This window comes from Oncorhynchus tshawytscha, linkage group LG18 (genome assembly GCF_018296145.1).
Source record: "Oncorhynchus tshawytscha isolate Ot180627B linkage group LG18, Otsh_v2.0, whole genome shotgun sequence".
Classification (NCBI taxonomy): domain Eukaryota; kingdom Metazoa; phylum Chordata; class Actinopteri; order Salmoniformes; family Salmonidae; genus Oncorhynchus; species Oncorhynchus tshawytscha.
Window position 1 is genome coordinate 20,350,967 of NC_056446.1, and position 22,956 is coordinate 20,373,922.

Consider the following 22,956-nt stretch of genomic DNA (forward strand, 5'->3'; position numbering starts at 1 on the left):
AATATATGCATAAGTAGTATTGGATAGAAACACTCTGAAGTTTCCAAAACTATTTGAATGATGTCTGTAAGTATAACAGAACTCATATGGCAGGCAAAAACCTGAGAAAAAAATCCAAACAGGAAGTGGGAAATCTGAGGTTTGTGGTTTTTTAACTCAGCCCCTATCGAATACACAGTGGGATATGGGTCATTTTGCACTTCCTAAGGCTTCCACTAGATGTCAACCGTTGTTTCAGGCTTCTACTGTGAAGGGGGAGAGAATGAGAGCTGTTCAAATCAAATCAAATCAAATCAAATTTTATTTGTCACATACACATGGTTAGCAGATGTTAATGCGAGAGTAGCGAAATGCTTGTGCTTCTAGTTCCGACAATGCAGTAATAACGAGCAAGTAATCTAACTAACAATTCCAAAACTACTGTCTTATACACAGTGTAAGGGGATAAAGAATATGTACATAAGGATATATGAATGAGTGATGGTACAGAGCAGCATAGGCAAGATACAGTAGATGATATCGAGTACAGTATATACATATGAGATAAGTATGTAAACCAAGTGGCATAGTTAAAGTGGCTAGTGATACATGTATTACATAAGGATGCAGTCGATGATATAGAGTACAGTATCAACGTATGCATATGAGATGAACAATGTAGGGTAAGTAACATTATATAAGGTAGCATTGTTTAAAGTGGCTAGTGATATATTTACATCATTTCCCATCAATTCCCATGATTAAAGTGGCTGGAGTAGAGTCAGTGTCATTGACAGTGTGTTGGCAGTAGCCACTCAATGTTAGTGGTGGCTGTTTAACAGTCTGATGGCCTTGAGATAGAAGCTGTTTTTCAGTCTCTCGGTCCCAGCTTTGATGCACCTGTACTGACCTCGCCTTCTGGATGGCAGCGGGGTGAACAGGCAGTGGCTCGGGTGGTTGATGTCCTTGATGATCTTTATGGCCTTCCTGTAGCATCGGGTGGTGTAGGTGTCCTGGAGGGCAGGTAGTTTGCCCCCGGTGATGCGTTGTGCAGACCTCACTACCCTCTGGAGAGCCTTACGGTTGAGGGCGGTGCAGTTGCCATACCAGGCGGTGATACAGCCCGCCAGGATGCTCTCGATTGTGCATCTGTAGAAGTTTGTGAGTGCTTTTGGTGACAAGCCGAATTTCTTCAGCCTCCTGAGGTTGAAGAGGCGCTGCTGCGCCTTCCTCACGATGCTGTCTGTGTGAGTGGACCAATTCAGTTTGTCTGTGATGTGTATGCCGAGGAACTTAAAACTTGCTACCCTCTCCACTACTGTTCCATCGATGTGGATGGGGGGTGTGTTCCCTCTGCTGTTTCCTGAAGTCCACAATCATCTCCTTAGTTTTGTTGACGTTGAGTGTGAGGTTATTTTCCTGACACCACACTCCGAGGGCCCTCACCTCCTCCCTGTAGGCCGTCTCGTCGTTGTTGGTAATCAAGCCTACCACTGTTGTGTCGTCCGCAAACTTGATGATTGAGTTGGAGGCGTGCATGGCCACGCAGTCGTGGGTGAACAGGGAGTACAGGAGAGGGCTCAGAACGCACCCTTGTGGGGCCCCAGTGTTGAGGATCAGTGGGGAGGAGATGTTGTTGCCTACCCTCACCACCTGGGGGCGGCCCGTCAGGAAGTCCAGTACCCAGTTGCACAGGGCGGGGTCGAGACCCAGGGTCTCGAGCTTGATGACGAGCTTGGAGGGTACTATGGTGTTGAATGCCGAGCTGTAGTCGATGAACAGCATTCTCACATAGGTATTCCTCTTGTCCAGATGGGTTAGGGCAGTGTGCAGTGTGGTTGAGGTTGCATCGTCTGTGGACCTATTTGGGCGGTAAGCAAATTGGAGTGGGTCAAGGGTGTCAGGTAGGGTGGAGGTGATATGGTCCTTGACTAGTCTCTCAAAGCACTTCATGATGACGGATGTGAGTGCTACGGGCGGTAGTCGTTTAGCTCAGTTACCTTAGCTTTCTTGGGAACAGGAACAATGGTGGCCCTCTTGAAGCATGTGGGAACAGCAGACTGGTATAGGGATTGATTGAATATGTCCGTAAACACACCGGCCAGCTGGTCTGCGCATGCTCTGAGGGCGCGGCTGGGGATGCCGTCTGGGCCTGCAGCCTTGCGAGGGTTAACACGTTTAAATGTCTTACTCACTTCGGCTGCAGTGAAGGAGAGACCGCATGTTTCCGTTGCAGGCCGTGTCAGTGGCACTGTATTGTCCTCAAAGCGGGCAAAAAGTTATTTAGTCTGCCTGGGAGCAAGACATCCTGGTCCGTGACTGGGCTGGGTTTCTTCCTGTAGTCCGTGATTGACTGTAGACCCTGCCACATACCTCTTGTGTCTGAGCCGTTGAATTGAGATTCTACTTTGTCTCTGTACTGGCGCTTAGCTTGTTTGATAGCCTTGCGGAGGGAATAGCTGCACTGTTTGTATTCAGTCATGTTACCAGACACCTTGCCCTGATTAAAAGCAGTGGTTCGTGCCTTCAGTTTCACACGAATGCTGCCATCAATCCACGGTTTCTGGTTAGGGAATGTTTTAATCGTTGCTATGGGAACGACATCTTCAACGCACGTTCTAATGAACTCGCACACCGTATCAGCGTATTCGTCAATGTTGTTGTCTGACGCAATACGAAACATCTCCCAGTCCACGTGATGGAAGCAGTCTTGGAGTGTGGAGTCAGCTTGGTCGGACCAGCGTTGGACAGACCTCAGCGTGGGAGCTTCTTGTTTTAGTTTCTGTCTGTAGGCAGGGATCAACAAAATGGAGTCGTGGTCAGCTTTTCCGAGAGGGGGCGGGGCAGGGCCTTATATGCGTCGCGGAAGTTAGAGTAACAATGATCCAGGGTCTTTCCACCCCTGGTTGCGCAATCGATATGCTGATAAAATTTAGGAGTCTTGTTTTCAGATTAGCCTTGTTAAAATCCCCAGCTACAATGAATGCAGCCTCCGGATAAATCGTTTCCAGTTTGCAGAGAGTTAAATAAAGTTCGTTCAGAGCCATCGATGTGTCTGCTTGGGGGGGATATATACGGCTGTGATTATAATCGAAGAGAATTCTCTTGGTAGATAATGCGGTCTACATTTGATTGTGAGGAATTCTAAATCAGGTGAACAGAAGGATTTGAGTTCCTGTATGTTTCTTTCATCACACCATGTCACGTTGGCCATAAGACATACGCCCCCGCCCCTCTTCTTACCAGAAAGATGTTTGTTTCTGTCGGCGCGATGCGTGGAGAAACCCGCTGGCTGCACCGCTTCGGATTGCGTCTCTCCAGTTAGCCATGTTTCCGTGAAGCAAAGAACGTTACAGTCTCTGATGTCCCTCTGGAATGCTACCCTTGCTCGGATTTCATCAACCTTGTTGTCAAGAGACTGGACATTGGCAAGAAGAATGCTAGGGAGTGGTGCACGATGTGCCCGTCTCCGGAGTCTGACCAGAAGACCGCTTCGTTTCCCTCTTTTCTGAGTCGTTTTTTTTTTTTGGTCGCTGCATGTGATCCACTCGGTTACACTGGTTGTAAGGCAGAACACAGGATCCGCATCGCGAAAAACATATTCTTGGTCGTACTGATGGTGAGTTGACGCTGATCTTATATTCAGTAGTTCTTCTCGGCTGTATGTAAAGAAACCTAAGATGACCTGGGGTACTAGTGTAAGAAATAACACGTAAAAAAACAAAAAACTGCATAGTTTCCTAGGAACGCGAAGCGAGGCGGCCATCTCTGTCGGCGCCGGAAGTAGAAGATGAAAGATTTGACTAAAGATTTGACTAAGTTTGACTAAGGGGTCTGGCAGCAGCCTCATTTTCAGTCATGCGCATTTCACATGAGAGGTATCACTCGTTCCATTGCTTTTCTACAGACAATGGAATTCTCCGGTTGGAACATTATTGAACATTTATGATAAAAACATCCTAAAGATTGATTCTATACTTAATTTGAAAGGTTCAACGACCTGTAATATAACTTTTGGAACTTTTCGTCCAACGTTCTGCTGGACCTGAACGCGCGTTTGGATTTGTTTACAAAACGCTCTAACAAGGCTATTTGGACATAAATGATGGACATTATCGAACAAAACAAACATTTATTGTGGAACTGCGATTCCTGGGAGTGCATTCTGATGAAGATCATCAAAGGTAAGTGAATATTTATTATGCTATTTCTGACTAATGTTGACTGCGCAATGACTGGAACGAACTACAAAAATCTCTGAAACTCGAAACACTTAGTGTCTTCCTCATTATTGTCCACCTTCCCACAGAAGTGCCACAGTTTGTCATCTAGCAAAACATAATGTCAAGCAGTATGTACATATTTACATGTATTTTTCAGAGCAAACAGGGAACAGAGAACAAGGGAATAGTACAGGTTCCTTGTAACACAATTATTTAAATACATGTGTTTTAGTGGCCATCTAGTCAGAAGTTGGATCAAAGATGAAAGATCCATATAAATGTTTTTTTTTAATCTACAATTAAATTAGAAATGTAACATACCAGTGTTTTGGAGGAGAGTGGCTGCTATTTCTTCTCTCAAGATGTTAACGTCTTCGTCCGTATTTGAAAAGACAATCGACTCCTCCTTCAGAACACATTCAGCAAACTGGGGATTTGCTGGGCATTTCAGTTTTCCCCAACAAAATTATGTTACACTTAAGATTCTAATTTGCAAGTATATAACGACACAGCTATGATATAATTTGACAGTTCTGTTTAGCCCTTTAGTCAGTATACTTTCAGTAGGTTAATTGTATATTACTTATACTCTCATACTTACTTTCAAGGCAAAGACCCCAAAAGAAGTAACATCTTGTTGGCATGGGTGAGGAAGGGTACCACATACCCATCTGGAGATATTACACCCCTTCTCTCTCAGGAATGATCTGAACATATATGTTAAGAAATGAACAGCATTTTGAAACACTTTATTGATTACAATATAGAGATTAATAACAGTATAGCATTTCAAATACTTTATTGAATCCATTGTAAAATTAATATTAAAAGCAGTTTTTACCTTGTTCACCCCCTGGCATCTTTTTATCTTTCTGGCACTTTTTCCCATTGGTTTGAGGAACAGAGCCCTCTTCTGGGATGGCAGGATAACCTTTCAAGTTTAGTTAGACAGACAGACAGACAGACAGACAGACAGACACATGACACACACATATTACACACACATAAATACACACATATGGCACACACACATTTTACACACGTATGTGTTCACATGTATATTCTGTATTATGTATGTATTTCATAGTTCTTAGTACTGCCTTAGCGGCTCTTACCGTCACAGTCCAGTGGTTGTGTTCATTGATGATGCCAATAATGTACTTGTACATCATTGGATCAATCTGAAATTTAAACGAGCAAGGATACAGTTGCTTGAGTTCAAAATCTGTCAAATATAAGATATAATATTATGAGAATAATCCAAACAACCTTAAGTTTTGATTTCTTGCTCCCCAAATGCCAGTAATTTTAAAGGTCATTGTAGAAAGCTTGCTCGGTTGACTGCCTTTAAAAATTTCGCACCAGATGGAACATGTAGGCATTGATGGTCTGACAGAAAAAAAGACAATGAAGTTAAATCTTTAAATGGAAAAACAACCATTTAGGTTTTCCTCATAAATACACAGAAAAATCACACACATGCAGTGTTTACATATACTGTACATGCAACACAGTCTTACCTCACTTTCCAGCTCCCTATTTGGACCAGTTCTGTGGAGATCACGATAAAAGATTTTAAATGGGCCGATTCTAGACAACAGCGCATACAGTTGAAGTCGGAAGTTTACATACACTTAGGTTGGAGTCATTAAAACTTGTTTTTCAACCACTCCACAAATTTTTGGTTAACAAACTATAGTTTTGGCAAATCGGTTAGGATATATACTTTGTGCATGACACAAGTAATCCTTACAAAATTTGTTTACAGACAGATTATTTCACTTATAATTGATTGTATCACAATTCCAGTGGGTCAGATGTTTACATACACTAAGTTGACTGTGCCATTAAACAGCTTGGAATATTCCAGAAAATGATGTCATGGCTTTAGAAGCTTCTGATAGGCTAATTGACATCATTTCAGTCAATTGGAGATGTGCCTGTGGATGTATTTCAAGGCCTACCTTTCAACTCAGTGCCTCTTTGCTTGACATCATGGGAAAATCAAAATAAATTAGCCAAGACCTCCTTGGGAGCAATTTCCAAACGCCTGAAGGTACCACGTTCATCTGTACAAACAATAGTTTGCAAGTATGAACCCCATGGGACCACGCAACCGTCATACCGCTCAGGAAGGAAGCGTGTTCTGTCTCCTAGAGATGAACGTATTTTGGTGCGAGAAGTGCAAATCAATCCCAGAACAACAGCAAAGGACCTTGACCTATATCCACAGTAAAACAAGCCCTATATTGACATAACCTGAAAGGCTGCTCAGCAAGGAAGAAGCCACCACTCCAAAACCAACATAAAATAGCCAGACTACCGTTTGCAACTGCACATGGGGACAAAGATCGTCCTTTTTGGAGAAATGTCCTCTGGTCTGATGAAACAAAAATAGAACTGTTTGGCCATAATGACCATTGTTATGTTTGGAGGAAAAAGGGGGAGGCTTGCAAACTGAAGAGCACCATCCCAACCGTGAAGCACGGGGTTGGCAGCATCATGTTGTGGGGGTGCTTTGCTGCAGGAGGGACTGGTGCACTTCACACAATAGATGGCATCATGAGGAAGTAGAATTATGTGGATATATTGAGGCAACATCTCAAGATATCAGTCAGGAAGTTAAAGCTTGGTCGCAAATGAGTTTTCCAAATGGACAATTGATGCTAAGCATAAGTTGTGGCAAAATGGATTACGGACAACAAAGTCAAGGTATTGGAGTGGCCATCACAAAGCCCTGACCTCAGCCTATAGAAAATTTGTGGGCAGAATTGAAAAAGCATGTGCGAGCAAGGAGGCCTACAAACCTGACTCAGTTACACCAGCTCTGTCAGGAGGAATGGGCCAAAATTCACACAACTTATTGTGGGAAGGCTACCTGAAACGTTTGACCCAAGTTAAACAATTTAAAGGCAATACTACCAAATACTAATTGAGTGTATGTAAACTTCTTACCCAATGGGAATGTGATGAAAGAAATAAAAGCTGAAATAAATCATTCTCTCTGATATTATTCTGACATTTCACATTCTTAAAATAAAGTGGTGATACTAACTGACCCAAGACAGCTAATTTTTTACTAGGATTAAAAGTCAGAAATTGTGAAAAACGAAGTTTAAATGTATTTGGCTAAGTTGTATGTAAACTTCCGACTTCAACTGTATACATATGTTCCTCCTCAAGCCTCTGCAACACCTGGAAAATGTACCTGTAGGTGTACTGAGATATATAAATGGATCAACCTGATAAGATTACATACATACATTTGTTTATATCAGTAGCTGCTGCTGCTGCTGGTGTGGTGGCTGAGGAGGTGGAGGCTGCTGGTGTGGTGGCTGTGGAGGCTGCACCTGCTGGCGTGGTGGCTGTGGAGGCCGCTGGTGTAGTGGCTGTGGAGGCTGCATCTGCTGGTGTGGTGGTTCTGGAGGCTGCTGCCTTTATTTTATGAGGGATCTGAGGAGTCTCCTCTACATGATGCCTCAGGTGATCCATGCTTATTTTAGGGAAGATAACCCCCTTGTCATCTTCCACGTCCACACTTTTGCTTTTGAGACCTCGAATCGTACATTGGCCGAGATAGTTGTGATCTAGTTCGCCCCCTTTCCTCTGCTGGTTGCGGATATTAACCTGCCACACTCTGTCAGTCTGGAGAACCTCATTGAGCTTCAGCATATCTTCTGTTAAGTCTTCCACTGCTAAGACCTCCTCGGCACTGCTGTCAATCTATAACATATATTTCTGATATTAATTTAAACTTACAAAGATACAGTCTACACTTCTCAAATCAATTAGAATGTAAAATGATGTACACCAACCCTGTAATTTTCTGGAACCTCTGACGGGTAGCGAGCCTCTCTACCGAACATCAGGTCGAAGGGGGAGTATTTTGTTGTCATTTGATTCTTGGTTCTTAAACCAAACATTACGCCATCAAGGTGCCTGTCCCACTATTTTGGTGTTTGGCCCACTAATTTAGAGATGGCTCTGAAAATATGATTGAATTGAAAATTATATGACACAAGTTATTCTTAGAATGTGAACGTTTTTAGAACATTACAATTGATGAACTCAAAACCACCACGGTCTGTTAAATAATATTATAACATCAGTCTACAGATGTTGCTTATACCTCTGTTTTCACCCGTTCATCCTTTCTACCAATCCATTCATCTGGGGATGGTACGTTGAGCAGAGACTTCTTCAGATCGCCAGAGCCTTGCAGACATTTTAGTTTATCTTTTTTTATAAAAGGGGATTTTTTTTAGAAAGCTGAAGACATTTAAACCAATATTTAAGTTGAGTAACACAGTTACTATTTACCTCATTGACAAACTCCTTCCCTTGGTCTGTGAGTATATGTTTTGGTGCCTCAAACTGATAGAAAAATTTGATTATGCAGTCTGTGACCTCCTTAACAGACTTTGTGCGGAGGGGGTATGCCTGTGGCCATTTAGTGAGGTGGTCAGTCATAACACAGATGTACTGGTGTCCGCTGTCTGTCTGTGTCAGTTTGCCGATAAGTTTGCCAAGTAGTTCAAATGGCTGCGTGACCTTGAGGAAACATTGAACACACTTTACATTAGGTGTGTATTAGCTATGCTGTAAGTATATATCAACACCTGTAGTAACAACACTGTAGATGGAATTGCTATGTAATTAACCTATCTGTTAGGTTAGGGTCACCTACCTATCTATGTGCTAAGACACACACAAACTTACACACACAGAAAAACAACTGGCTTTAGTGGCTCTCTCCAGGCAACCAGGGCAATACAGTGCCTTGCAAAAGTATTCGGCCCCCTTGAACTTTGCGACCTTTTGCCACATTTCAGGCTTCAAACATAAAGATATAAAACTGTATTTTTTTGTGAAGAATCAACAACAAGTGGGACACAATCATGAAGTGGAACGACATTTATTGGATATTTCAAACTTTTTTAACAAATCAAAAACGGAAAAATTGGGCGTGCAAAATTATTCAGCCCCCTTAAGTTAATACTTTGTAGCGCCACCTTTTGCTGCGATTACAACTGTAAGTCGCTTGGGGTATGTCTCTATCAGTTTTGCACATCGAGAGACTGAAATTTTTGCCCATTCCTCCTTGCAAAACAGCTCGAGCTCAGTGAGGTTGGATGGAGAGCATTTGTGAACAGCAGTTTTCAGTTCTTTCCACAGATTCTCGATTGGATTCAGGTCTGGACTTTGACTTGGCCATTCTAACACCTGGATATGTTTATTTTTGAACCATTCCATTGTAGATTTTGCTTTATGTTTTGGATCATTGTCTTGTTGGAAGACAAATCTCCGTCCCAGTCTCAGGTCTTTTGCAGACTCCATCAGGTTTTCTTCCAGAATGGTCCTGTATTTGGCTCCATCCATCTTCCCATCAATTTTAACCATCTTCCCTGCTGAAGAAAAGCAGGCCCAAACCATGATGCTGCCACCACCATGTTTGACAGTGGGGATGGTGTGGTCAGGGTGATGAGCTGTGTTGCTTTTACGCCAAACATAACGTTTTGCATTGTTGCCAAAAAGTTCAATTTTGGTTTCATCTGACCAGAGCACCTTCTTCCACATGTTTGGTGTGTCTCCCAAGTGGCTTGTGGCAAACTTTAAACAACACTTTTTATGGATATCTTTAAGAAATGGCTTTCTTCTTGCCACTCTTCCATAAAGGCCAGATTTGTGCAATATACGACTGATTGTTGTCCTATGGACAGAGTCTCCCACCTCAGCTGTAGATCTCTGCAGTTCATCCAGAGTGATCATGGGCCTCTTGGCTGCATCTCTGATCAGTCTTCTCCTTGTATGAGCTGAAAGTTTAGAGGGACAGCCAGGTCTTGGTAGATTTGCAGTGGTCTGATACTCCTTCCATTTCAATATTATCGCTTGCACAGTGCTCCTTGGGATGTTTAAAGCTTGGGAAATCTTTTTGTATCCAAATCCGGCTTTAAACTTCTTCACAACAGTATCTCGGACCTGCCTGGTATGTTCCTTGTTCTTCATGATGCTCTCTGCGCTTTTAACGGACCTCTGAGACTATCACAGTGCAGGTGCATTTATACGGAGACGTGATTACACACAGGTGGATTGTATTTATCATCATTAGTCATTTAGGTCAACATTGGATCATTCAGAGATCCTCACTGAACTTCTAGAGAGAGTTTGCTGCACTGAAAGTAAAGGGGCTGAATAATTTTGCACGCCCAATTTTTCAGTTTTTGATTTGTGAAATATCCAATAAATGTCGTTCCACTTCATGATTGTGTCCCACTTGTTGTTGATTCTTCACAAAAAATACAGTTTTATATCTTTGAAGCCTGAAATGTGGCAAAAGGTTGCAAAGTTCAAGGGGGCCGAATACTTTCGCAAGGCACTGTATGTCTATAGAGATTGCATGGATGTGTGCTCAATTTTTATATACCTGTCAGCAATGGGTGTGGCTGAAATAGCCAAATCCACCAATTTGAAGGGGTGTCAACATACTTTTGTATACACAATGTGTTTGTTATTGTAACAGGGGTTGCCTCAAGTTAATAATATTCCTGTCACCACGCCAGACTGGCCAGCCCTGAGGAAGGCATATTTTTTTTTACAGTAGGTGTATTCCTGTCCCTTGTGCGCAGGGCTCAGGGCGGATGGGAACGGTGTGCAGCAAGGAAGGCTGAGGAGAAATATTCTCATTAATGATGACTAAGTAATGTCCAGGGAAATGAATGTCTATGGGGAAAGAATTGCCTGCCCAGGAAAAACATTGTTAGGGCCCTAGTTATAGGCAATTCCTGTTCAGTTTATGTGGTCGGGAAAATCTCAGGGTTTAGTCATGTCTAATGCAAGAGAAACCTGAACGTGGTGTGACACTGCTTGGCTCTAGTAAGCATTGATTTAAGGTTGCAAGTTAAAGTCCTTTGAAGAGGCTAGTAAACATACCAGGGGAAAGCTGGGATTGGTACATCATTTTTTTAAAACTTTTAAATAAATGATTTATACCCCTTGATTCTTGAAGTATCTAATTTATAAATGCCTCCTGCGCCTAGTTCAACTGTCATACAGAATCCAAAATATATGCTTGTTTTACTCAAATGTTTGTAAACAATGTAAATGCAAACCAAACGAAATCACATTTTATTTGTCACTTGCGCCGAATACAACTGGTGTAGACTTTACCATGAAGTTCTTGCTTTCCAGCTCTTCCCAACAATGCAGAGTTTAAAAGTAAAATAGTAACACGAGGAATAAAATACACAAGAATGGAGCTACATACAGGAAGTACCAGTACCAGATCAATGTGCAGAGGTACGAGGTATTTGAGGTAGATATGTACATGAAGGCAGAGTAAAGTGACTAGGCATCAGGATAGATAATAATCAGGTATTTGAGGTAGATTTGTACATGAAGGCAGAGTAAAGTGACTAGGCATCAGGATAGATAATAATAAGAGTCAAATAAAGAATAGAGCAGCAGCAGCAAATGATGAGTGTAAAAGTGTGTCTGTGTGAGTGTGAATGTGTGGTGTGTAATGTGTGTTTGTGTTGTGTCAGTCTGCCTGCCTGCCTGCCTGCCTGTGTTTTATGTGTGTGTGTGTGTGTGTGTGTGTGTGTGTGTGTGTGTGTGTGTGTAACGGATGTGAAACTGCTAGCTAGTTAGCGGTGGTGCGCACTAAATAGCGTTTCAATCGGTGACGTCACTTGCTCTGAGACCTTGAAGTAGTGTTTCCCCTTGCTCTGCAAGGGCCGCGGCTTTTGTGGAGCGATGGGTAACGATGCTTCGTGGGTGACTGTTGTTGATGTGTGCAGAGGGTCCCTGGTTCGCGCCCGGGTATGGGCGAGGGGACGGTCTAAAGTTATACATGTGCATGTAAACAAACAAACACTGTACAGCCTCAAAACATGGTTAAAAATATAATTATCATACCATGGATGGCCAGTCGCTGCATCCATAGCTCTGTCTATGAATTGGAGAGTGGTTACATCGTTTGAACTGCAGATTGGCGCTTTCGGAACTCAGTTTAACAGATGTAAGATCTTAATTTGAGCCAGTTTGCTACAACAGGAAAATAATGTGATTATTATGTGGATTATAAATAATGGACATTTTTGCAGGGATTGATACATTTTTCGTTAGGGTAAATCAAGTGAAAATTACAAACTTTAGAAGCTTTATAAAAACTCAAATACACAACAACTTGCATTTTCTGTGGTGCAGGAAGATTCTGAGCAACAAAAGAGTGATCAAATTAAGATCCTACACCTCTATCTACTTGGCTACCGACTCCACTCTCAAAGTTACTACACGGGTTTGCCTGCAATTTACCTACCTCGTCCCCATACTGTTTTTATTTATTTACTTTTCTGCTCTTTTGCACACTAGTATCTCTACCTGCACATGACCATCTGATCATTTATCACTCCAGTGTTAATCTGCTAAATTGTAATTATTCGCCTACCTTCTCATGCCTTTTGCACACAATGTATATAGACTCTTTTTTTTAAAATATATATTTTTTAAATTATACTGTGTTATTGACTTGTTTATTGTTTACTCCATGTGTAACTCTGCGTTGCTGTCTGTTCACACTGCTATGCTTTATCTTGGCCAGGTCGCAGTTGTAAATGAGAACTTGTTCTCAACTAGCCTACCTGGTTAAATAAAGGTGAAATAAAAATAAATCAATAAAAACTACCAGTAGTCTGTGTAGGTAGGATGAAGGCAAAGGCTACGACATGTCAGGGTTTGTTTTCCTGTCCCTGGAGTTCTATCAGCCTGATTTAAATATCCCTTCTTTTTGCATGTACCGAGTGACACAAAACAATTGCTGGAAACACATTCCAATGTGTTTATACATAGGTCAATAAACCATCCTGTTGTACACCAAACCCCTCAGTTATTTTCTCAGTAGTAAATGAAATCTGTCAAAAACTAGAGCCTCTGTGTGATTTCCTATTGGAGAAGCCCTATTTTACAAACTTAGAGCTGGCTGTCTCTGAAAACACATTCCACCACAGGATATGTTCTAACTGAACATCCACTGTCTCCCCATCCATCTCCTTCCAATCAACAGTCTCACTCTGAGATCTAGGAAAAGATTAATAATGACCGGATTCTGAGACTCAAACCCCCAGGAATAAAATTTGAACTCAGCCTACCCAAGAGATGGAATTTGTTGTCCATTAACCACAGTTTTTCAAAACTCATTTTTGTTTGAGTCTAGGTTGTGTATTTTGAACTAATAAACATTTGTATGAATGCCACCATGGGTTTAAGTTAGGTGAAGTTCACTCACTTGATGATTAACATTGCCTGAGACCTGAAAACTAATCTCTAAGCCCTTCCAACTCAACTCTTGACCTTAAAGCCAGTTCCACTGCATTTTTTAATTGTTCCCCTCTAACCAGGGACTGATTTAGACCTGGGACACGAGTGTGCAATTAATTATCAGGTAGAACAGAAAACCAGAAGGCTCCGGACCATAGGGGAAAATTATTATAACCCTGCTCCAGGCTTAAGCTCACGTTTGACACCCATGCAGTCAGTCCTGGTTTCTTTTGAAATCACTTCATCATCTCTGATGAACATATCTTCATGCTGAGCAAGCTCTGTTGCTAACAAGGTTTTCACACTTACTAGACTTTTTGCTAAACTTCGGCTAATCATACAGGATTACTACAATATAAACTTGCAAACTTGTCATGACCGTAAATATTGCTTTCAAAACACCATTGTCAAGATTAACTATTACACCATATAATAGATTAAATATTTGCTCATATTTTCACGTTACACCTACCTCAGTATATTGACCCGTTTTGGGACAGTTGCTAGGTGGGGGGGTTCGATGAAGACGCATGGAATTTTTCTTGATTAAACTTAAGTGAGCTGTGGAGGAGTGATGTGATCTAAGAGTCCCGTGAGGCCATTTCCTGCCATTGAGTCGGTGGATCTACCTTTCCTCCCGTTCTAACACAGGACATGATTTACACTACAATTATTATCTGTGCCTCTCAGGCAGCGAAATACAATATCCTCACAGTGAGTTCCTTGAGGCAGAGGGTCAAAGAGGGACAGAGAGGGTCAACAAAGCAAAGCAAGGTAAGCTTAGACTGTGGCAGACAGAATACCAAAATATGACTGGCTGGGTTGAGTCCACTAGCAATAGCATGAGGCATGCCAAATAATTTTGAGAATAATTTCATTAGAATCATATTACGTGGTTTCAGGGTTGGACAATCCCAACATAAACGTGAGTGAGTAAGACTTTTCATGTATTCATTACACATGGTACATTTCTGTGTCAAATTTGTGTCAAATTACATAACTGCAAGTTATGAGAAGATTGCTGCTCTTAAAATGCAATGTTTTTGAAAGTTTCATGTTTTCAATATGGCATGTCTACATATTCTTTAATAAATATATAAATGTCTTATTTCATCCTCCACAATCTATAGTTTTCCATTGACAACAACATGAGGGAATCTTTTTCAAGGTCATTTCAACCATTTCCATAAAGGTTATCATCAATGTAGAGTTGGTAGCCATCTCATCTCACCCATGATATAGCCTTTTCTGACAATGCTTACTCAGAGAGTAATCACTCCCGGGAGGGTGTGTGGCACAGAGAAGGTTATCGGTACAGACCTCCTCCCTTTCTCCTCATGCTCAACTACACCCTGCAGAGGAAGACCTCCCATTTCCTCCATTACGAGTAGCCTACATCTAGATAAAACACTGCTGTACCCTGTGGCCACAAAGAACTGGTCCCTTTTGAGGTACTGCTTACTCAATGATATGCTTCAGATATGTTATTGGTGGCACCAGCAACAACGGAACTGGCTGTGTCAGAATGTGGCTATGCAAACACAAGCCAAGTAAGTGTTGGAAAGAACAGGCACTGTTTCTTCCGTTCTGGATATCTTTGATTTTCCCCAAATAAACATTTTTCTGCAGACACATCTTGAAGTTTTCACTAGTAAGTTTAATCAAATAGATATGCAAAACAGAGAAAACATTTCCCCAGGCATATCAAGAAGCCATCAATAATTCACAAACGCCACTAATTATCATACAATGTCCGTAATGGTCTTCATCGTGACAACCTTTTCGTCATGAAGACCACAGTAGGCCTAATCAAATGAGAGGGTTAGACAAATTTTGTTTCCATTGCATGAACAAAAGATTGCTTCCCCGAATGCCAAAGCCACCTCACTTCCACCCCATTCTCCATTCCTCTCACTTCATCCATTTTTATCAAAGGAAATACAGAGACACTGAAATAGCATGCCGTTTCTATCAACTGCTACCGTGAATTGTGGGGTGGCCTTAGAGGAAGTGAGCCCACCTTCCATGTCCGGTAGCACAATGTGTCACTCATGACTCACACTCTCCCCCTGGGAAGGGTCCCTCCCGCGAGTGTTTATGTTCCTACTCCTCCCAGACAAACAGAGAGACCTAGAATCACTACATGGACACCTGCTCATCGAACATTTTATTCCAAAATCATGAGTTGGTCCCCCATTTGCTGCTATAACAGCCTCCATTCTTCTGGGAAGGCTTTCCGCTAGATATTGGAACATTGCTGCGGGGACTTGCTACCATTCAGTCACAAGAGCATAACATGCTGACTAGACCAGGTACGTGCGTCCGCATGCACAATCGCATGTTGATTTGGTCGTGACGAGATCAGGACACACTGGTTGAAATATCTTTGAACCAACTATATTAATTTGTGGACAGGTCAAAACGCATGAAACATTCATGGCCATTTAGCTAGCTAGCTTGCTGTTGCTAGCTAATTTGTCCTGGGATGTAAACATTGGGTTATTATTTTACTTGAAATGCACCAAGGTCCTTTTTTCCCTGGATCTTTGTAGAATTTTGGCCCATTTTGAGTCACACAAAATTGTGTGTTCTCTACTCCGACAATTAATCCACAGGCATGTTGTCCGGTCCTCTGGCAGTCTCTATGGGGGTGCCACAGGGTTCAATTCTCGGTCCGACTCATTTCTCTGTATATATCAATGATGTTGCTCTTGCTGCGGCCGATTCCCTGATCCATCTCTACGCAGACGACACCATTCTGTATACTTCTGGCCCTTCCTTGGACACTGTGCTATCTAACCTCCAAACGAGCTTCAATGCCATACAACACTCCTTCCGTGGCCTCCAACTGCTCTTAAACGCTAGTAAAACCAAATGCATGCTTTTCAACCGTTCGCTGCCTGCACCCGCACGCCCAACTAGCATCACCACCCTGGATGGTTCCGACCTAGAATATGTGGACATCTATAAGTACCTAGGTGTCTGGCTAGACTGTAAACTCTCCTTCCAGACTCATATCAAACATCTCCAATCCAAAATCAAATCTAGAATCGGCTTTCTATTTCGCAACAAAGCCTCCTTCACTCACGCCGCCAAACTTACCCTAGTAAAACTGACTATCCTACCGATCCTCGACTTCGCCGATGTCATCTACAAAATGGCTTCTAATACTCTACTCAGCAAACTGGATGCAGTTTATCACAGTGCTATCCGCGTTGTTACTAAAGCAGCTTATACCACCCACCACTGCGAACTGTATGCTCTAGTCGGCTGGCCCTCGCTACATATTCGTCGCCAGACCTACTGGCCCCAGGTCATCTACAAGTCCATGCTAGGTAAAGCTCCGCCTTATCTCAGTTCACTGGTCACGATGGCAACACCCACCCGTAGCACGAACTCCAGCAGGTGTATCTCACTGATCATCCCTAAAGCCAACACCTCATTTGGCCGCCTTTCATCCAGTTCTCTGCTGCCTGTGACTGGAACGAATTGCAAAAATCGTTGAAGTTGGAGACTTTTATCTCCCTCACCAACTTTAAACATCTGCTATCTGAGCAGCTAACCCATCGCTGCAGCTGTACATAGTCCATCGGTAAATAGCCCACCCAATTTACCTACCTCATCCCCATACTGTTTTTATTTATTTACTTTTCTGCTCTTTTGCACACCAGTATCTCTACCTGCACATGACCATCTGATCATTTATCACTCCAGTGTTAATCTGCTAAATTGTAATTATTCGCCTACCTCCTCATGCCTTTTGCACACAATGTATATAGACTCTTTTTTTTACATAAAAAAAAAATTCTACTGTGTTATTGACTTGTTTATTGTTTACTCCATGTGTAACTCTGTGTTGCTGTCTGTTCACACTGCTATGCTTTATCTTGGCCAGGACACAGTTGTAATTGAAAACTTGTTCTCAACTAGCCTACCTGGTTAAATAAAGGTGAAATAAAAAAATAAAAAGATAAAAGGGGAAACTTAGTTAGTTTCTAGTAATATCTCCTCCTTCAGTCGTCATCTTCTTCTTCTTCTTCTTCAGACTTTATATGGTGGTTGGCAAACATCTTTAAGGTGCATTACCACCACCAACTGGACTGGACTGTGGACCTCAGTTCATCTTGCAATCACCCATGTGGGTATATGCTCCTAAAAACCAATGAGGAGATGGGAGAGGCGGGACTTGCCATGCGTTAAGTGTCAAAAATAGAACCACGTTCTATTTTAGTGCCTGGCAACGCAAACGCTAGTTGACGCGAGCGAGCAGTTTGGATGAAATGATTGAATAACATGTATGTGTACATTTATTTTGCAATGCTCATGCACGTAACGCAGGTGGTGTGGTCAGCATGTTAGTGAGTTCGGGCATTGATGTTGGGCGATTAGTCCTGGTTCGCAGTTGGTGTTCCAATTCATCACAAAGGTGTTCAATGGAGATGAGGTCAGGGCTCTGCGCAGACCAGTCAAGTTCTTCCACACCGATCTCAACAAATAATTTCTGTATGGACCTCGCTTTGTGCACGTGGTCATTGTCATGCTGAAACAGGAAAGGGCCTTCCCCCAAACTGTTGTCGCCTAGAATGTCATTGTATGCATTGTAGGTCTACCATGAACAACAAAAAACAACCCCAGACCATTATCCCTCCTCCACCAAACTTTACATTTGGCACTATGCATCGGGGCAGGTAGCATTCTCCTGGTATCCGCCAAACCCAAATTCGTCCGTCGGACTGCCAAATGGTGAAGCGTGATTCATCACTCGAGAGAACGCATTTTCACTGCTCCAGAGTCCAATGGCAGCGAACTTTATACCTTTCCAGTCGACACTTGGCATTGCGCATGGTGATCTTAGGCTTCTGTGCAGATGCTCGGCCATGGAAATCCATTTCATGAAACTCACGACGAACAGTTCTTGTGTTGACGTTGCTTTGGAAAATCGGTAGTGAGTGTTGCAACCGAGGACAGACAATTTTTATATGCTAAGTGTTTCAGCACTCAGTGGTCACATTCTGTGAGCTTGTGAAGCTTACCACGTTGAGGCTGAACCATTGATGCTCCTAGAAGTTTCCACTTCCATAACAGCACTTACAGTTGACCAGGGAAGCTCTAGCAGGGCAGAAATTTCACAAACTGACTTGTTGGAAAGTTGGCATCCTATGACAGTGCCACGTTGAAAGTCACAGAGCTTTTCGGTACGGGCCATTCTACTGCCAGTGTTTTTATCTATGGAGATTGCATGGCTGTGTGCTTGATTTTATACGCCTGTCAGCAACGGGTGTGGCTTTATTATTGTTTAGTTTTTAAACTCTTATTTTACCAGGTAAGTTGACTGAGAATACATTCTAATTTACAGCAACAGGATGAATGACCCAATTTGTAAACTGGGGATTATTAGTTGGCAATGATGGTATGAGGGCCAGATTGGGAATTTAGCTGATATAGCCGAATGCACTAATTTGAAGGGGTGTCCACATACTTTTGGCCATGTAGTGTATGTTGTCAATATAATCAGAGTTGTTCCTGAATATCAAGCATAATAAGATATTATTCCGAATGAATGTATTCAAATATAACCTAAAACGTGTATAAATCACCTCATGAAGAATGTGTTTGTCCTCGTGTCCTCATGTTTATTTGCAATAACTCAGAATGTGCCATTTGGCTGCCCAATGGGCATTCTCATGAGAGAGAACCATGTAAACACAAGGAGAGAACTGAGCAAATTAGGCTGCATGTCACTGAAAGATGTTATCTACGTTTTTGATGTCATTGATGTGTTTTCAATGTGTTTCTTATTTAAATGCTAGTTTTGCCATATGTGCGTAATTTGACTATAGCTTACTATAAATATACATTTCGTGTGTGTGTTGTGTGTGCACGTGTCAGTTCAATGTCTAGGTTTGATTTACATTTGGTTGAGTTGTCAACTAACGTGTATTCAACATGAACAAAAATCGCCATGTTAGATTTAGTTAATGGTTGGGTGAAAATGTTACTTTTTGCAAATCTAATTAGTTTTCCACGTTGATTCAACCTCAACACATTGATATTTGAGGTTGAAATGAGATGGAAACAATGTTGATTCACCCAGCCGTTACCCAGTGGCTGGTTGTTTAGCATGATAGGCAGGTTCAGAGAGAACTTGTTTGTTCTTGGTCAGCAACTACGCCATCCAGAAAGGAACTTCCTTCCTTGATCAATCGAAGACATGGAGGGAGGCTTATATAAATGGGAGTTATCGGCAGTCTTAACGTTCATTCTGCAACTCAAGCCATGCCTAATAGACGAGTAGCCTACATCTAAATTATATGCGATTTTTATATTTAGTTTGAGGCGTAGGAGATTGTTTAAAAAAAAAATGGGGGATACAGTAGCAATACTCGTTGCCCTGACGTTCCTTTTGAGAGTGAACGGGGAAGACCCCCTCGTCGGATACTGCTTGGGGAAGCAGTGCTTTGCCGTTTTCCAGGACCAAGCTAACTTTGGAACCGCTCAAAAACGTTGTGAGGAAAATAATAATGGATATTTAATGACAGTTCGATCTTTGATATCACATAGCATCCTTTTAATATTACTTGGTATTCATAGAGGAGATTATTGGATTGGTTTACATTTACCAAGCGGGCAATGCCCCGAACAAGCATCGTTTTTACGAGGGTACAGGTGGATAACTGGAGATAATGAAACCAAATTCCAGAACTGGGGGCGCTTTGAAGATGTCTGTTCTTCAAAATGTATTTCGGTATCAAAATACGACTTTCTGTGGAAGGAACAACCATGCGAAAGTAAAGTAGATGGATATATTTGTGAATATAAACTTGACAGTCCCTGCCAACATGTAATTGTAAAAGGGGACGAATCAGTTCTGTATGAGACTCCGTTGGGATTCAAGGGAGAGAACCTACTGACATTACCCCTCGGAACCACTGCAACGCTCAAATCCATCGGGTCGAAGTATATCTGTCTATCTGAACAGTGGCTACAAGCACCGTGGAGTTGCGAGGTATTCAGAGGTGGCTGTGCGCATGACTGTTCCTCAGTTAATACTAAACCTGTATGCACCTGCCCACCTGGGAAAACTCTCCAGGACAATAACGTCACATGTGAAGATGCGCAAAATGACCCCTGCCTTGACTCAGGATGCGCACATCTCTGCCAAAAAAAGGATGACAGCTACACTTGCATGTGTCAGCATGGGTATGCACTGGCAGAAGATGGGAAGCAGTGCAAAGACATTGATGATTGTATCGATAACAGACAGTGCCCTGGACATAACATTAAGTGTGTCAATACTGTTGGTGGATTTAAATGCGAATGCCATAAGGGATATGTGTTTGAAAATGACAAATGCGTCGATGAAGATGAATGCTCCATGGGTCCATGTGACCACGAATGCAGTAACACAATAGGCAGTTACAATTGCTCCTGTTGGGATGGATTCATACGAATGACCGAAGACACCAACCGGTGCCAATTTGTTTGTTTAGCCGAGTGTTCCCCAGAATGTGACCCAAGTAAACCACATCATTGCAACTGTCCAAATGGTTACATACTCGATGACAAAAATGGGAAGTCAATTTGTGTTGACATAGATGAATGTGAGATGGATGAGTGCCATCATAATTGTACAAATACGTATGGAGGTTACCTGTGTTCTTGTGATGAGGGATTCGACTTGGTTGGTTTAAATGATTGTGTTGAGAGAGAACCGTCAAATGTTTCAGGTTTTACCATACCATTTACACCATTTGTTAAGCATCCAACTGAGCGCCCTTCCACTGTAAAGGCTGGGGGTCTTCTTGGAATTATAGTATGCATTGTCATTGTTATTTTGGTGATGGTTGTACTTATTCACCTGATACTAAAACGTCGAGGTAATTTAGACATTGCTTTCGAAAGCCAAGATTTTGGTAATCACGATTTGCAACAAGTCACAATGGATAAGTACAAAACATTATCATTTGACAGACAGTAGATATAGGACAATCAATATTTTGTTGGATAACTGTCATTTTCATTGTCATTACCTTTTTACACGTCTGCAAAGGAGAATCAGATGTTTGAATGTTTTATATTTTTATTTCATACAGTTGTAGTAAACCTATCATAAATGTAATGACTCCATAAGCATCTCATTACTGAAAATGCAGACCTGTCTAAGTAACCAATACTACCTTTCAAAAGTTTGAGGTCACTTAGAAATGTCCTTGTTTTTGAAAGAAAAGCACATGTTTTGTCCATTAAAATAACATAAAATTGATCAGAAATACAGTGTAGACCCCAAACTTTTGAACGGTAGTGTATATTAAATTGTCATTATTTGTGCGTCTTTTACGTTCTCACCACAATACCCAATCTTTTGTGAAGTGTGACCCCTTGTGGACTCTGAAAGAGGTTGCTTTCTGGTGACGCTTATTTATCCTTATCGCTTAATAGTCAGCCCTTTTTCTTTGACTATAGCAAGGTTTCCAATCAATTGTCAACAGATTTTCGTGTGAATATTCTAGAATCTGCATAAGGAAAATATCTGCATTTTCCCACAAGTGGTATTTTACCACCTGCATTGCTTGCTGTTTGGGGTTTTAGGCTGGGTTTCTGTACAGCACTTTGAGATATCAGCTGATGTAAGAAGGGCTATATAAATTCACTTGCCTGGCCAATTGTAAGCTGCCCAATAGGACTCCCAATCACGGCCGGTTGTAATACAGCCTGGAATCGAACCAGGGTCTGTAGTGACGCCTCTAGCACTGAGATCAAATCGAACCAGGGTCTGTAGTGATTTGATCTCAGTGCTAGAGGCGTCACTACAGACTTCTGCTGTCGCTGCATCGCAGTAAATGCTGTACAGCCACAGCAGATGTCGGATTGACCATGCAGAGCCTTTAAGGCTAATGCCATCACTCCAGTCCTCGAGTAAGCACAGCAGCACACAGTTTTATTGTAGCCCAGGACAAGTACACTTGATTCAACTTGTCACTTAATGAACGGTGCAGAATTATTATTTTTACTACAGATGGCTACATTGGTCCAGTAATGCAGGACTATTAAAGGCCCAGTGCACTACTTTTGTGAAAAAAACATATGTATTACTATTTTTTATTTATTCCGATTTTTTAGGGGGTGCTGCAGCACCCTCAGGACCCCTACTTCCTGCTGATATGGGTTATTATATCAATATTTGCACACACAATGTTTGCACTGCTATTTCTCATGTAATTAATTTTACTGACAAAAAGTTAACACACATATGGAACGAACAAATGATCTGTCCGCATTTATAAAATTGTACCAAAACTTCCTGTTTTCATTACAGCTGTCAGGATTTGTATTTGTTTTATAAGGTAGGACTTTACTCGCATAAAAACATGGTTATAGGTACACATATAATCCATAGTAGATGTCTTCAGACCCAATATGCATAAATCATTTTTTTAAA

At 41.8% G+C, this 22,956-nt stretch overlaps 1 protein-coding gene and 1 long non-coding RNA gene across 2 annotated transcripts; one reads left to right on the top strand and one right to left on the bottom strand.

Annotated features, from left to right (window-relative positions):
- Nucleotides 1-4,576: 4,576 nt before the first annotated feature.
- On the bottom strand, nucleotides 4,577-6,205 carry LOC112218091. The gene is made up of 7 exons (XR_002948563.2): nucleotides 6,167-6,205; nucleotides 5,723-5,753; nucleotides 5,472-5,591; nucleotides 5,318-5,383; nucleotides 5,044-5,133; nucleotides 4,804-4,909; nucleotides 4,577-4,608 (listed from the first exon to the last, which is right to left on the bottom strand). It is a non-coding gene; the product is annotated as an uncharacterized LOC112218091 (long non-coding RNA).
- Nucleotides 6,206-19,718: 13,513 nt separating this feature from the next.
- thbd (thrombomodulin) lies at nucleotides 19,719-22,830 on the top strand. The gene has a single exon (XM_024378091.2). The coding sequence runs from the start codon at nucleotides 19,879-19,881 to the stop codon at nucleotides 21,493-21,495; it is 1,617 nt and encodes a 538-aa protein (XP_024233859.1). The 5' UTR covers nucleotides 19,719-19,878; the 3' UTR covers nucleotides 21,496-22,830.
- Nucleotides 22,831-22,956: the final 126 nt, after the last annotated feature.